The following is a 17,500-nucleotide window of genomic DNA, read 5'->3' on the forward strand; positions in this document are numbered from 1 at the left end:
GGGGCATCTCAAAGATGCCACAGTTTGAAAAAGATTCCATCAGGCCGTTACTTTCATTCCTCGTCACACTCGATCTCGTACTCAGTTCTGGTCTCTGCTCTCTCCGCAGTCTCTCAGCACGATATGCAAGTCCTCCAGGGCACAGTGGAATAGGAACACCACAGAAGAAGAACACAAGGTATGGATATGTTAGCTTTCCACTCTCATACAATACGTGACATTATAATGTAGCCCGCCATTGACCTGCATACTGGGGTAGAACACTTTCTTATTACTATGAACCTCTGTACATTTGGACTTGCAATGAACGCCATACCATGGTGAAGTTCTTCGATTGACTGTAAATCTGTTAGTGAGGTTTTTATGAAGACGTGCCCCCGGGATTAGGGGACATTTTACACCACAATGCACTGTGGTGTGTCCCGAAAACACACACACACACACACACACACACACACACACAGCAACCCACTACAGTTGTCTGGCTCTCAGAGCATTTGTTTCTCCTTAGCAGTGGTGGAAACCGGCGTGTTGGTGAATTGTTTTGTGCCAACCCCCAGCAAGCTATGCCGAATATGTGCTGGACAGCAATGACTGCTCCATGGGTGGCGTCCCACGCACAACATTGACAAGCCTTCGTCTGGTATTTTGCTGAAATAGCAGCAGACACAAGAATCTATTCCTCAGTTGGAGGGAGTGGCGACATTATCAGAATTCTGCATGCGTGTCTGAATGCATAGGATTCTTATTGGCTTTCCCAGCTCGGTCAGGCAAATAGTTCATTGGTGCGGATTCCCTGAATTACTCGCTCCACAAAGAATGGCTATTGATTGGCCAAAATAGCGAAGATTCAACAACAGAAGTTAGTTTGAGGAGAGAGTTAGCATTCCCTGCTGCCTGGCTCTGTGTCCTGGCCAGCCATCCATCTCCTTGTTGCTCCTCAGTCCCTCTCTTTACCTGCAGCTAATGAAAGAGCACCAGTCATTGGTCCTGCTCAGCTCAGATTGGACTGACTGTTTTTTTTCAGCAGGGTCCTACGATGGGTAGAGTGTTTTTCTTTTTGTGTGTGTGTGTGGGGGGGGGGGCAGTATGGAGGGGACTGTGCTTAGTGGTGTACTGTATGTTTGGGTTGTGTGTGTTTGCGTGCGTTTTGTGAGAGCGTGTGTGTGTGTACACAGTGCAATACTCATGTACATGCGTGTGTGTGTGTGTGTGTGGGGGGGGGGGTGTCACTATTTCTACACACATGTGTGTGGGTGTGTGTGACATGGCGCACTGCGCGGGGCTCCAGGGTCAACACTCAGGGTACTTCCAGGGGGCGAGGTGGTCCGGTCAGGCCAGGAGCCAACTGCGGTCGTTAAAAGCCAGACCCTACGAGCCCATCGGGTCTCGCAACGGTCCACCCAAAGAACACACGGCTTGTGTGAGCCACCCCTCCGCCTCTAATTAAATTAGATGGGGCCTGGACAGATGTGATGCAGATTGATACGTGAAAATAAAACTCATGTGGTCACCCCGCTTTTTACCCACCATAACATGAAACAGAGTTGATGAAGAGTCCAGGTTTTATTGGATTATCTTCTCTCTGGCGGGGGTCAGGGTAACTTAGAAATGATCGTTCTTGCGTTCTCGCCAACAGCTGTAGGTCACTGACAGTGCGCAGAGACAGAGGGCTGTAGTTTATGTTTGTGGCTATAAAGTAGTACTTTAGCTCATGATTTACAATGTAGAATTATGTTTGGGTATGAACAGTTACTTCATTGTGAAGTATAAAGTATACCTCAGTGAAATTCCCTTTCAACAACATTTTTCATTGGGAAGTATAGAGTACAATAGCTGGCTCTGGCACCATGAACGCCATCATTTGATGCTTTATTTTCAATTTTCATCATTTGATAGGACTCTATTTCATTGTTACCATAGCTCTTTTGTTGTTTGATATTGTACTCCGTCACCGGGTTCCCAAATCAATGGTATCTGTGTGTGTGTTTACAGTATGTGGATGCTTTGTGTGTAAGAGTGTGTCTCTCCCTGAACGATGAGCACAAACTTGTTAAGCAGTGCAGCCGCTCCAATACGAGACGTGTGTCTGTCCGTCCATCCATGTGTCCATTCGTAGCATGAGATTTACATCACTCAACCAGAAGAGGGCAGTAGAGATTGCTCATAAACCGGCACCGCTTACTTCACCACCTGGGTGTGATTTTTAATGGTCATTCCAAGTTTCAAGGTCAGCGTATTCTCAGCAGGAGTCAATGTTTGACCACCTGTCCAAATCCTGCATTGTAGGCTACCTCTCCACAGTGTTAATATACTGTAGGCTACCTCAACAGTGTTAATATACTGTAGGCTACAGTACTTCTCCACAGTGTTAATATACTGTAGGCTACCTGTCCAGTGTTAATATACTTAATAATGTGGGACCTTGAGGGATCTTTTAATTCACCACACGGCAAGTGACACACAATTACACACGTAAGCGGTGACACATCACATAACACACACATGCAATCAGGTGTTCCCTGCATTTCTCCCATCCAAAGCTGTCCTCCTCCAGGGGCAGCCAGGAGCAGTGGGCAGCCATCGTTCATGGCGCCCGGGGGCCAAGTCCAAGTGCTCAGTCCAGGTCCTGGTCAGGAACAGGACTGAAGAGCATTTGTTCTTCTGCATGTTTTTCGTATTGGGTTCCTTGGGAGGAAACCCTTGCAAACACAGGGAGAACATGCAAACTCAGCACAGAAAGGCCCGGAGACCTTCTTGCAGTGAGGGGACAGTACTAGATATTGTGCTACCGTGCTGCACGTGAGTGATTTTTCGGGTTCAGTGTCTTGCTGAAGGACACTTCGGCACACGCCGGTGGTTGGGATTGAACCGAGGACCTTGCGGTCCCCAGCCGGCCGCTCTACCTCCCAAGCTACTGTACGTGCCGTCCCCGTACTGTAGGCTACTTCTCCACAGTGTTAATATACTATCGGTTACCTCTCCACAGTGTTACTATACTGTACTGTACGTTACCTCTCCACAGTGTTAATATACTGTACTGTACGTTACCTTTCCACAGTGTTAATATACTATCGGTTACCTCTCCAAAGTGTTAATATACTGTAGGCTTCCTCCCCATAGTGTTAATGAGACCAGGTAATTGCCCTGAATACAGAGCAACAGATGCACTGGTCTGCATGCTCCTCTTCCATTTGACTGGCTCCCCTGAGCTCCCTGTCAGAGCTGCCCACACACACACACACGCTCGTATGCCCACACACACACACACACACACATACACACATTTTACACAGAGGACCATACTTTCAAACACCCACGCGCATTCCTTGTCCCTATTTTCATTTGACACACACTTTATCAAACACACACTTACAGTACACGTACACATACAGTACACACACACACACACACACACACACACACACCAGGCACTAGTTAATGGACTGAGCATATGGCGGGACCTTCTGTTCAGGTGCACCGTGGAAAGGCCCCCACACGGAGCCACAGGGGCCTTATATCCCTTGCTTTTACAGTCCTCTCTCTCTCTCTCTCTCTCTCTCTCTCTCCATCCCTCCCTCCCTCCCTCCCTCCCTCCCTCCCTCCCTCCCTCCCTCCCTCCCTCCCTCCCTCCCTCCCTCCCTCCCTCCCTCCCTCCCTCCCGTGTGGATATACAGTATATCATTATTACCTTTCAGGCAGAGAGGAGTGAATGATGTCAATCCTTCTCTCACTCCCATGAAGTCATGTTTAAATGACTCCAGATGCCCACCTGCTGACCCCTTTCGCCTAGTCCCCTACCCCTGCTGTGTGTGTGTGTGTGTGTGTGTGTGTGTGTGCGTGTGCGCGCGTGTGTGTGTGCGTGTGTGTGTGTGTGTGCGTGTGTGCGCGTGTGTGTGTGTGTGTCTGTGTGTGCGTGCGCGCGTGTGTGTGTCTGTTGTTGTCCCATCCATCATGAGGGATGTGTATTTGGGGATGGGACATGAAAGTTTGATGATGTATGGGTGTGTGCAGGAATGCTTATGCGTGAGTGTCTGCATGAATGTGTGTGTGTGTGTGTGTGTGTGTGTGTGTGTGTGTGTGTGTGTGTGTGTGTGTGTTTGTTTATAGACTGACACCTTGTCAGTTCGGAGCAGTTTTGTCCAGCCGTGACTGACAGTGAGAATAATGTGTCTGGCCACCCCTCTCTTCTCCCTTCCTAAAAATAACACTGGGGCCTCGAACGAGTGGGCTCTGGCATCACACACATCTCAGCTAGGACCACCCCAGAAGTCAATGCTTCCACATAATACATTATTATTTCTGAGGATGTAGTCTTTTTGTGAGCTTTTCATCAAACCCGTTCGGGAAGTCAAAAGTGTATAATTGCATAATTATAACAAACAAATCTTTCGCCTGTTCGCTCTCTGAATGCTCTCCTGTCCCTGAGATCCATCGGTCTCTGTTTGATTGGTTGGTGTCCTCAAGTGAACTCCCAGCAGGCTCAGGGACATCTCTAAGCCAATCAGAACCATCCGTCAGTCGCCATGCTACATATAGAAGCGTATACGACTATAAGTAGAACCTATTCTCACTCATTTGTTTTGAGCATTCCTTGTTGGATGTACAGAGTACAAATTATTGTTCCAAATTCAGTTGAGGGAAAGTGCGTATGACCGGAGATGCATTTATACTACTTGAATGGAAAGATTCTACTGCATGTCTCTTACTGTACCACTTTGCTGTTTTCTAACTTCCTGCTACTGTGGCTTTTCCGAAGTCTGTTCCTGTGACAGGTTTATGTGCAGTTGTTAAGCATTTGTGTCCTGGAGGTTACAATGCCCAGTTAATCCCCTGAACTCTGCTTCAGTTACACACTTTTAGAGTGCCATTTTGAAACCCCAGACATAAATTAGCTGAAGGCAAGGATCTGATATACTGTACAGCAGTGGGTTTTTACTGAGACCTTGTGTTTTAGGATGAATAAAGTTAGTGTCTGTGTTGGAAACCACAAAACCTCTGAATTTCAAGGAGACGTCACTGGGCCATATGACATGGAGCCATTTGGGTTAAGTGATGGGGGAGAATGGAAGATAATATGATCTTGTTCTTCCAGGGCTAAAGACAATTTTTATAGATTTTATTCCGTCATAAAAGTGCTCTGAGACATCTAGATCCCATCTGCGATTGAGCCATTCAGTGATTTTTTTTTCCAGTGAAGCTAACCAATTACAAAAGTTTAAAAGATTTGGATATGCATAGTTCACAGATTTGTCATCTCTGATCCATAATGGCCTAACCCTAACCTAACCCAAGGCCAAACTACTTATCCAGATGTACTCAATTGACCATTGACCAGGTTCGCCCAAGGACTCCGTCTGTTTCCTGGGTCACTTTTACCCCTGTTGATTGGTTAAGCCCAATATTTACACTTGTTGGCAGTATGTTTGGGGGTAGGGCAGAGAGGGTCTTGCTGTGTGTGTGTGTGTGTGTGTGTGTGTGTGTGTGTGTGTGTGTGTGTGTGTGTGTGTGTGTGTGTGTGTGTGTGTGTGTGTATGGGTGGGTGGGTGGGTGGGTGGGTGGGTGTGGGTGCACAGCGTAGTGGACTGTAAGACGGTTAGAGGTTAGCATGCTTTAACAAGTCTCTAATGGGATAATGCAGTTGGCCCATCCCCCCACTGGGGCTTGTGACTCCAGCTGTGACTTGGACGTTCGGCCCAGCTGTGGCATCCGAAGTAAACATCCAGCTTATGTGTGTGTCCTTCGGAGCGCGTGTGGTCCATTCGTTAGACACAAGGTCCGTACACCGCTTCAAGGTTCTTCCGCCTGTGTGTGCCGTCTCTGGGCGTGTGTAGAGGTTTAATGACTTTAAAGATGGAAGAAGCAGACAATGGATTTGCTGTTACACGACTTGGTGTTTTATTGACAAATCATCAAACAACACTTTATCTCGGACGAACCGCAGTCAACTGAAGCAATGGTGAATATCACAGTTTACCATTTGGACAATGACATATTGACACAAGATGATTGGACAGTCAAAAGGTGGCCTGATGTTTGCGGTGATAAAAGCTGCTCCATCCTAGCTGTCCTGACCTGTTGTCATACTTTAAGCTTAGATCAACATAGAAGTTTGCTTAAGCGTCCAGCTACTCAGATCCATGGAGTCCAACTAAGCTTGTTACCTCAGCAGAAACCAGAAAGTAGACCTTAGCCTATGATATCTAATCATGTATGACAGTATACAATTTAATACATTATAGCAGGTCATTAAGGACCAAAAACCACAACACATGCTTATCGTCTCTCCTCCCCCACCCTGTCTGTCCACGTCTCTGTCCCAGGTTACCAGGGCCGTCTAGGTACCAGCTGCAGGCAGCGGGGCCTCCAAGGCACAGGGAGCCTCCAACCTGAACAGGAGGAGCCAGAGCTTCAACAGCATCGACAAGAGCAAGCCTCTCCAGTATGCCAGTGGCAACGACAGAGGTGAGTCAGCCAAGGCTGATGAACATCCTTGAGGCCAAAACTCGCTGCATTTTCACTGTGTCCACGTGGTGGCGCCACTGATAAAGAGAATTGGCCGAGGAGCAGCGCATCAGTATTTCACCCCTCTGATGTGAACCCGTCTGCCAAAACACCCCTGGTGATTTGTTCCGGGACAGTTATAATGTGTGCCATTAACGAGGAGGCAGTGCATTTCACCGCATGGCAGAGAGAGAGAGAGAGAGAGAGAGAGAGAGAGAGAGAGAGAGAGAAGAGAGAGAGAGAGAGAGAGAGAGGAGAGAGAGAGAGAGAGAGAGAGAGACGAGAGAGAGAGAGAGAGAGAGAGAGAGAGAGAGAGAGAGAGAGAGAGGAGAGAGAGAGAGAGAGAGAGAGAGAGAGAGAGAGAGAGAGAGAGAGAGAGAGAGGGGGGGGCTGGTCAGAGTGGGAAGCTAGCCCACGTGACTGTAGGGGCTAATTCATTCGTTCTACCACTCATCATTACACTGACAAGATGTGTTGTGATTGAAACCTGTTTTGAGTGCGTTATCTTATTGCTTTGACCTAAAGGTGAATTCGGGTCTGAAAAAATATTTAAAAACGTCAAGAACGCGAGCTATTGCACAACATCCTTCCTGCTCATGTCTTCCCTCAGAGCCTCTGTCAACACAGATCTGTTGCACGTTAGTATATAAAACACTCTAGGACATATATCAGTCTTAGTCAATAAATCTGAGAGGGAGAGGGAGAGGGGGGGGGGGTGGAGATACTGTATGATAAGAGTTGTGGATAAGAGCTGTCATAGCCACCCTCCCTCACACATTCCCACACACCATGCCATCGACACAGACCAGAGCCTGTGTTTACCTTGCATCTCCTGCCCAGTAGATTTACACCCGTCTCTATTCACATACACACGCACGCACCCACACACTCACGCACACACACACACCCATGACTCCTAGTGCCTTTTGTCCTGTTTGCCCAGACCTGTTTATGCAGTGACCCTGTCTATTGGGAGAAGAGACCACACACACACACACACACACACACACACACGCACACACACACACACACACACACACGCACACACACACACACACAGACAGACACACATACACACACAATGAGTCCCTGTGTCCACAGAGAGAGAGGACAGAGGGAAGGAGGGAGGGGGAGAGGGGGAGAAAGCCAGAGGGAGGTAGAATGACTGGTCTCCTGCCCCTCAGTCACAGTTTACTATCCACTCACTCCCTACATTTACAAGCCAAACTCCCTAATGTCTCCCCTGATGGGAAAAGCAAACTACTAAAGCTACTCATCTGGGACCAAGGCAAACACACACACACACACACTTGAACAAAATAAATGACAAGGGTGACCTAAATTCTCTGTTTATAGACAGAGGGAACAATCACAGTTTGTTTAACTAATGTATTGGCCTCATGGCTCGACATACAGTACAATGAGCCTTTTACTGTATATGGCTTTAAACGTAGCTCAGCGTAGTTAGTTGAGCATGGTACTGTACCTCTTTGAAAGCAAAATTTTCCTGAGGACAAACTTTTAGGCTGTGTGTGATAAGATGGCTGCTCAACCCAGGCGGGCAGGGGGAGCGAGGACAGAATCAAAGGGTCAGATCGAAACCTGTCAAGAGGAAATGCCAGAGGAAGTTCAGCGCCGCCTCCAGGACCTTTCGGGTGAAGACAAAGGAACCGAGAAGAGGCAGATAATGAGTGTGTGCGAGTAGATGGTGGAAGAGACGGGGGAGCGGCAGGCTACACCCACTGGGCAGGCGGGGTTAGCTACAGCCACTGGGCAGGCGGGGTTAGCTACAGCCACTGGGCAGGCGGGGTTAGCTACAGCCACTGGGCAGGCGGGGTTAGCTACAGCCACTGGGCAGGCGGGGTTAGCTACAGCCACTGGGCAGGCGGGGTTAGCTACAGCCACTGGGCAGGCGGGGTTAGCGGTCAGAGTCGGGGGAGGGGGGGGGGGGTAGGCGGGGCAGATTGCTGTCGCCCCAGGATCCGACCGGTCATCGCATCTCTTGTAGTGGCTGCAGTGTCCGGGTGTGATGGGTTGTTGCCAAGGCAACGCCGAGCCGCCCCGGTAATGACACGGCCTCCTCAGGGACCTCGCGCTACTGTATCTCCAAAGACAAGGGGGAAGGGGGTTATTTCGCCGGGCGGCGGCGCACGTGCTTAGCCCCACGAGGCCGCGCCCCTCAATCATAGTCTCATCACGTCGCCGTCCACCGCTTTGACAAAGGAATCCAATCAAGCGTGGTCTTTTCTTTACAGCACCTTCCACAGCCAGGGGGCAGCATTGTGTCTGCTTACCAGAACGGAGGGATGAAGGTCTCCAGGGGGGGTTGTGGAGATTAACTCAACTCTAAAACACGCGTGAGGTAGATTGAGAGGTTGGGTTCCATTCATAGGTGGGACATACGGTTACCTCTGCGGTCTTCTGGAACACACGCACTCATGTCGTCATCACACACAGACAAACACACATTCTCTCTCTCTCGATCCCCCTGGACTGACACGTTTACAGGCATCATAAGGTCTTCAGGGCTGTCCGCCAGAATGTAAGCTGGTTAAGTGTTCCGTCGCCTCCCGTGGCCAAAGCCCTTCTCCCTGTCTAACGGGCAAATCCTGCAAGGTTAGGGTGAATCACATCTCTCTTACCCTTTCTGCGCATACACACACACACACACACACACACACACACACACAAACACACACATATGACACCATACAGCTGGTGTCAGTTAGGAGACTTAGCATGGGGCTATTTGGCAGGGCAGAGAACATTCTGGACCGGCTTTACTTGTCAGCAACATAGCATCATTGGTTTAGAGAAGATCCTGTGAGAGAGCTCTAGATTGAAGTGTGGTCAAGGGCTAGTGGAATTTTCGGTTTATACTGACACCCTTCACACTCACACCACCCTGGTAGGCCAACAACATCAGCGTCATACACATCGGGGCTTTTGATAGAGGCGAGACAGAGCATAGACTAGTGAGTAATGAGATTTTCAACAGACACGGAAAAGCAATATGACATGAATGATAACATTGATACAGAGGTATTGGGTGTATGGCAGGGGATTTTCAGTTGGGAGATGGAGAGGGCTCAGAGGTAGTTCACTTACGTAGTTTGCATGTGTGAATCCAGGCACATCCTCTCCACATCACTACATTAATCAATGAAGGCACATGAAGTATTGTATATACTCTTAAAGGATGTCTTCTCTATGGAATTTTTCCTTGTGGCATTATAGATAGCAGAGTGAGGAGGCGTGTGTGTGTGCGTGTGTGTGTGCGTGCGTGTGTGTGGACTGATGATGATCCGAACGCCCACTAAAGAGGAGAAATGGCGGCTCTCCCAGAAGGTCAGAGTCACTGCTCAGTGACGAACGCCACAGTGGTTTGTCTCACACGCATGACAGATGAGCAGGCTTTGTGAGAGGGTGCGCCTGTGACGAATGGGTTTGCACGTGTGCGTGTGTGTGTGTGTGTGTGTGTGTGTGTGTATGTGTGTGTGTGTGTGTAAGTTCTCCCAATGGTTCCCAAATGAGTCGTCCAACTCGTCACTTTTTGCATCCATTATACAGAAAACTATACAGTAATAGTAGGGGAGAATTATTCTGTTTTTGTGTTAGCATTGGATACCTGGACACTGCCATGGGGGCTGTGTGTGTGTGTGTGTGTGTGTGTGTGTGTGTGTGTGTGTGTGTGTGTGTGTGTGTGTGTGTGTGTGTGTGTGTGTGTGTGTGTGTGTGTGTGTGTGGGGAGGGGGGGGTGAGCTCAGAGCGTGAATAATCTGGCAACCCACCGTTACCGGGGGAAACATCAGGAGTCTGAGGTTTCGCCGAATCAATAGGTGAGACAATTTTCCGCTCTGGCGCACAGCGGGCTGCGCTGGGATCTCTGTCTGCTGTGGGCACCAGCGGGCAAAGATGGGGTTGATGCACTGCCAGTCTGCCCTGTCCTCACTGCTCCCACCCCGTCTCTGAAAGCCCCGCCTTCTGAGAGAGAGAGAGAGAGAGGCGGTAGAGAAAGTGTGAAAGGGTGGGGGAGGGAGGGGGGGGGAGTGTTGGAAGAGTGTGTATGCAACTGCAACACGTTTGTCAAATCAGTTTTCACCACTGCAGTATTGGAGGTATCACAGAGAGAGAGAGGGAGAGAGAGAGACTGCACACCAGATTATACCTTTAACTCTACATCTCTTCCACCATATTTCCTATGTCTGATATCTCCTAACTATGGAGTCATTTCTATATCATATATATATATATATATATATATATAAACACACATATATCTGTATTGCTTTGTCTCCCCTATGCCGCTCCAATGCTATCTTTCTAATGCTGTAGAAAGTACCTCCAGCCTCCAGACCTACAGTATTCAGACTGGCTCTGCTACTGACTTCTGGTTCTGGGCTGTGAAGACAAAGTCTTCTTTAGTACAAACAACAGTGTGTGGTAGCAGTTTCCATAAATGGAGAATAGCCTACTGTATGAGCTTAACGCACAACCTCTGAGTGTGTGGGGAATCGTTTTAAGCCCAATAGACTGTTAGTGACATGAACTGGCAGTGAATGTTTAGTTCTGACTACTACAGAATGTGTTGCGAGTAGACAGGGTGCATTGCTACTTCCTACTGCTATTGTACACGTCCCCTCTGGGTAACTGCTGTGTGTCTCTCTCTCTCTCTCTTTTCTCTCTGCAGAGTCGGTGAGGGGCATCCCGCCGCCCGGAGCCATGAACGGGAGCAGCGCCGTGTCGACCAGCATGAGCGGGCAGCAGCTGGCCTCTGCCATCCCCTCGCCCGCCACTGGCAAGTCCTGGCGCAGCAAGTCCATGAACCTCAAGCACAGCGCCACCTCCTCCATGTTGGCCAGCCCCGCCGCCTCCCCGTCGCCCACCCCGCCGCCGTCCGCCTCCGATCGCCTCCGGCCCCCGATGGCCGAGGGGCCCAAGTCGGGGTCGGCCCTGGGCGGCAGCGCCCCCCAGCGGTCGATGCTGGAGAAGTTCCGTCTGATCAACCCGCGCTCGGCGTCGCGGACCTCGCCGTCGGTGGCGGAGATGGCGCTCCAGGAGGAGGACGACCTGTCGGAGTACGGGGAGGAGGCGCCCGCCGCACCGTTGTTTTGCGGCGGAAGCGCCTCCGCCAAGCAGCCGACCAATAAGACTCCGGCCCCCTCCCTCAGTGCAGCCAATAAGAGCTCCGCCAAGGCCCCCTCGTCGTCCAATAGCAATAAGTCCCTGTCCCAGCCCAAAGACAAGGAGGAGAAGGGCCGGGGCGGCAAGGCAGCCAAGGCCAGCTCCCCGCCCAAAGAGGAGAGGGAATCCCTAGTTGACCCGGCCAAGAAGACCTCGAAGATCGCCAGCCTCATCCCCAAGGGAGGCAAGTCTGCGGCGGCCAAGAAGGAGAGTGCCATCCCCCCTGCCTCCAGTGGGATCCCCAAACCTGGGCTCAAAGCTCCATTGGCTACAGGAAAGACCCAGACCCAGACCCAGACCCAGGCCCAGACTCAGACCCAGACCCAGACCCAGACCCAGACCCAGACCCAGACCCAGACCCAGACCCAGACTCAGATCCAGGCTGCCCCGAGTGGAGGTGGGGCAGCCAGGGAAGGGGAGAAGGCCAAGGTGGCCAAGGGAGGCCAGGCGTACTACGTGCAGCGTTCCCTGGGGGGTCTGGAAGGCCGGAGGACCAGCATGACGTCGTCCACCAGCACCTCGGCCCTGTCGGGCTCAGCCATGGGCCTGGGCGGAGGGGGGGGCGTGGTGGCCCTGTCGGGGAACGGAGCAGTGCAGCTCCCACAGCAGCAGCAGTACAACCACCCCAACACAGCCACCGTAGCACCCTTCATGTACAGGTAAATGTGTACTTGTGTCTGGGCGTGTGTGTGTGTGTGTGTGTGTGTGTGTGTGTGTGTGTGTGTGTGTGTGTGTGTGTGTGTGTGTGTGTGTGTGTGTGTGTGTGTGTGTGTGAGAGTGTGTGTGTTTGTGTTTGTGTTTGTGTTTGTGTGTGTGTATGGCTTCTAGGGATACATTCTAGGCAGCTGGCACAAAATATAATATTCTCATGTCCTCAAAATCCTATCTGAAAGGGGGTCTTTATTACCATGTCTGGTCTTAAGACCTCAGGTGTTTTACATCAGCAGGTTTTCAGAATGACAGGATGGCATATGATTACCCAGCAGCGACACCTTAAGGCATTCTGGTGCGCCAGAGATATTCTCTATGAAACTCCAGTAGAGTACAGTATACAGTATATGCAGGAAAGAAGCCATGTTAGCCACTTGAGAAGCCCTGTTAGCTACTTGAATTTAATGGAATATAGAACACATTAATGTACATGGATAATAGTATTGGATATATAAATGAAGTTGTAAAATGCTTTTTTAATTCAATGTTGTTGTTTTTTAGTCAGACCAATCAATGCAAGTGAGGGAACAATTCCTTTGAATTTGTATTTTTATCTACAGTATACGGTACGGTAAACGTCATCTTCAACCCATCATTCTCAGAGCTGAACATCAGGGTAGACAATAGATGGATGTCTTATTATTATTAGAACAGATGTTCCGGAGAGACGGTGAAGAAAGTGTCCATCCCTCCATTCCTCTACACCTCCCTTTCTCATCCCCCTGCTGTCCCTCTGTGCCCACAAGACGGCATGTGGTGGTGCCAAGGCTCATTAAATAGACCTGCAGTCTCATACACGCTCACGCGCACACACACACACACACGCACACACACACACTCAGACGCATGCACACACACACACACACACAGACAGACAGACAGACAGACACACACGTCTTCTCATACATACTGATACACACACACATACTGTACACACACGTTGACACACAGAGAATCAGAATTAAAATCAACATTTGTTTTATTGCCATGTAGTTTTTCAACATACTGTACTAGGAATTTGCTTTCAGTGCATGGTGCATAACATGGAGACAACATTGGACAGGGTGCAGAGACGGGACAGGACAGTGCAAAGAGCAAGCAATGCTAGTGCAAAAAACGATAAGCTAAGAAAAAACTATATACAAAAAGTAGTGAGTGAGTAACCAGTGAGTGAATAGAGTGTAATGTGTGTGCGAGTGTGTGTATGTGTATATGGTGTTGTGTATATGTGTGTGGTATATGTGTATATGGTGTGTGTGATGTGATATGTGAGGGCGGGGGGGGGGGGTGGTCAGAGGGGGACACACCCCTTGTTGATGAGGCTGATGGCCATGCGGAAGAAGCTCCAGGTTGTTTTGGCCGCACCTGGACAGCAGTTGCTCGACCTCCCCCCTGTAGATGGACTGTAGAATGTAGTGAAGGGTGATATTTACTCTGTCGTCCACAGACCTGTTTAAGATAAGATAAGATAAGACTTTATTGATCGCCCCCAGGTGGAAATTTGGCGTTTCAGCAGTTAAAAATTACAGAAAGTTTGTAAAGGAGAGAAACACTAGATACAGAGTAACAAAAAAGAAAGAGACACTAGATAAGGAAGGGGGGCGTAGCAGCATAAAAAAGGGATATCCGTGGCTATATACAGTACATCCATATGTACAGTAACTGTGCAGTATAGAATAGAATAAGATACCGTATTTATGTACCTGCATACATTCAGTAAAATGGTAAATGGTAAATGGACTGCACTTATATAGCGCTTTTCCACCTTAGCGGCACTCAAAGCGCTTTACAATGGCCTCTCATTCACCCATTCAAACACCAATGGCGGTAGCTGTCATGCAAGGTGCTAACCTGCTCATTGGGAGCAATTTGGGGTTAGGTGTCTTGCTCAAGGACACTTCGACATGTGGACAGTTGGAGCTGGGATTCGAACCACTGACCCTTCGATCACTGAACGACCCGCTCTACCAACTGCTCTACCAACTGAGCTACAGCCGCACAGTGTGTATAAATACAGTATATAACTAAAATATGATTCAAGGAGTATACATACATACATACATACATACATACATACATACATACATACATACATACATACATACAGGCTTTCTTGGTACAGTATATCTAGTAATACACATGTATACATACTGTGCATACATACGTGCACACCTCTATAACACACAAAATTCTCAGGCACTGTTGCATAGTCTGATGGCTACTAGCACAAAGGAACGTCTGAACCGCTCCGTATTGCACCTGGGTGGGATGAGCACGTGCCCCATCTGCCACAGCTGGCCATGGAGAGGATGGGAGGGATTCTCTAGAATAGAATTCAGTTTGTCCCTTATCGTCCTCTCTGCCACAGTCTCCAGGCTGTCCAGTTGTTTCCCCACGATGGAGCCAGCCCTCCTCACCAGCTTGTTCAGCTTGTTTGACTCCCCCGACTTGATGCTGCCTCCCCAGCAGGCGACAGCAAAGAACAGTGTGCTGGATACGACAGACTGGTAGAACATCCTCAGTAGCCTGCTACATACTTCGAAGGACCTGAGCCTCCTGAGGAAGAACAGTCTGCTCTGTCCTTTCTTGTAGAGGGCTTCAGTGTTGTCAGTCCAGTCCAGTTTGTTGTCCAGGTTCACTCCCAGGAACTTGTAAGAGTCCACCATCTCAACCTCCTCCCCCTTGATGGTGATGGGGGTTGGAGGCCTCCTGTTCTTTCTGAAGTCCACCACCAGTTCCTTGGTCTTGCTGATGTTGAGTTGGAGCCGGTTCTCCTCAGATCATTCAACAAATCTCTTGACCACGTACCTGTAGTCCTCCTCCTCATCTGCTCTAATGCAGCCCACAATAGAGGAGTCGTCCGAGAACTTCTGGAGGTGGCACGCTCCAGAGTTGTGGCTGAAGTCGAAGGTGTAGAGGGTGAACAGGAAAGAAGACAGGACTGTTCCTTGGGGGGCACCCATGTTGCTAATCACCACATTGGTCAGGCAGCCCTGCACACGGACATACTGTGACCTGCCAGTGAGGTAGACTGTCATCCAGGCCACCAAGTCATGGTCGACCTGCATGGCTGGGAGCTTCTCCACGAGCTGTAGGGGCAGGATGGTGTTGAAAGCTCTGGAGCAGTTGAAGCTATGTAGGTGAACTGGATTCCAGGAGTGAATCCGTGTTGGATTTGAGGTGCAGCAGAACAAGGCGCTCAAAGACCTTCATTACTACAGAGGTCAGGACGACGGGCCTGTAGTCATTTAGGCCTGTGATCTTTGTTTTGTTGGGGATGGGGATGATGTTAGAGGTGGAGAAGCGTTGTTTAGCCTTCTTCATTGCCATGCTAAACCTGTACTTGTCCTCTTTAAAGCGTTCCTTATCTCCACTCTTCCTTACTTCCTGTTTCTCTTGCCTTAACTTCCTGAGTTTGGCTGTGGACCAGGGCTTATTGTTGTTGTAGCTAATCTTGGTGCGGGTTGGGACACATATGCACACGGGGGACAATAAAAATGGTCTGCAGACACACACATTCTCCTTTACACACACACACACACATATGCAACACACACACAGAGGCGCTCCCACTGATCAGCTGGTCTTCCTGCTGGGCACCTTACAATACCTCCCATCGCCCAATCACACCATCTTCTACTCATAAAGGACATATGAATCATCGCACTGAAGGCCTATTATTAGTCCGTCTCATGGAGGTACTGTAGCCTCCATGACAGCTTGAGATGCTCACAACCTAATTTACATCCATTCCATCCATCTGTTGTCTACTTCTGCCAACGGGCAGTTTTGTGATGTCACAAACAGAAACGCCTGTGTGTTTGTGTTGGCGGGCGCGGGTGGATTGACAGTCGACAGCAGCTTTCGCTGTCAGGGCCAATCCCGACAATGGCGGCCATCACCAGGGTAGAGGAAGGACGAGGACAGATTTCTGGGTTGCTTTGTCCTCCAAGAGCGAGTTTGGATCCCATTAACAAGCCCTAACCCTCCTCCCTCTTCTCCGTGTTCAGATTGTCATGCTGTTGAGTATCGACCACCTGACGGTCCTGTGAAGGCTGCAGGTTTTGAGCAGAGCGCTCAGCCTTTCATCGGGTTCTGTAGAGCCACACACTGTGGGGGGTCCATGCAGGCTCCTCCATCAGTGAGACTTGTGTCATTTGGGCACTACAGCATGTACAGAATAGATCAGTAAAGAATATATATACTGTACATACAATGTGTACTGTATAAAGTATAGACTACATACTGTACATACATACTGTACATACATACATACATACATACAACATACATACATACTGTACATACATACATACATACATACATACATACATACATACATACATACATACATACATACATACTATCTGTACATACAGTACAAGAGTAAAAAGTAGTAAGGTATATTAATGTGTAAAGTCATAGAGGGGTAGGTGGGGGGGGTCAGGCACTATTATAGTCTGATGGCTGCTGGCACAAAGGAAGCCTGAGCTGCTCTGTTTTCCACCCTGCAGTGATTCTCTCAAAAGGATCCATGTTGCATGTCGCACTGACTGCACCCTAAACCTGCACACGTTGGCCAGTTAGCCTTTTTGCAGTTGCAGAAGATGGCTGTGAATTCATAAGCCTGTTTTTCACGATGCACAGGTGTACATGTATACAGGTACATGTACAGTACAGTATATGTCAGATCTCTGCCTTTCGTTTTCCTTCACATGCCTTTGTTCTTGCCTTGCGTAACCATGCAAAACAGTCTCTTACTGTATCTAGAAGCCACCTGCACTAACCCAAACCTGAGATGGGATTTAGACAACAGGTTGCTGTAGTAAACAAGTTAATTTGCCAGTAAACAGCTCAGTAAGCACTCCCACACTCTCCTCCTATCAATCTGTCCCTCCCTCTGTGTTTTGGATCTCAGCCATAAACTCCCATAGACTCCCTCTGTCTCCTGCTTCCAATGGCTTCACTTACCTTCCTCACCCCTCCCTGTCCTCCCCCATTCTACAATTTCCTGCTTCCTCTCACCCTTCCCCCACTCCTCCTCCTCGCTCCCCCTTCCTCTCCCCTGACCCTCTTCTGACCTCACTCCCTCTCTGTCCCC

General features: G+C 49.2%; 1 protein-coding gene across 1 annotated transcript in view; it reads left to right on the forward strand.

Moving 5' to 3' along the window:
• The window catches only part of nav3 (neuron navigator 3), a gene marked incomplete at both ends in the record, with an annotated part of 153,249 nt that overhangs the window by 64,225 nt on the left and 71,524 nt on the right, over positions 1-17,500 (forward strand). Inside the window, 4 exon segments of the mRNA XM_084447775.1 lie at positions 110-178; positions 6,324-6,340; positions 6,343-6,465; positions 11,195-12,347. Coding sequence (XP_084303901.1) covers positions 110-178; positions 6,324-6,340; positions 6,343-6,465; positions 11,195-12,347 — 1,362 coding nt within the window.

The sequence above is a fragment of the Borostomias antarcticus genome (assembly GCF_949987555.1).
Source record: "Borostomias antarcticus genome assembly, chromosome: 13".
Classification (NCBI taxonomy): Eukaryota; Metazoa; Chordata; class Actinopteri; order Stomiiformes; family Stomiidae; genus Borostomias; species Borostomias antarcticus.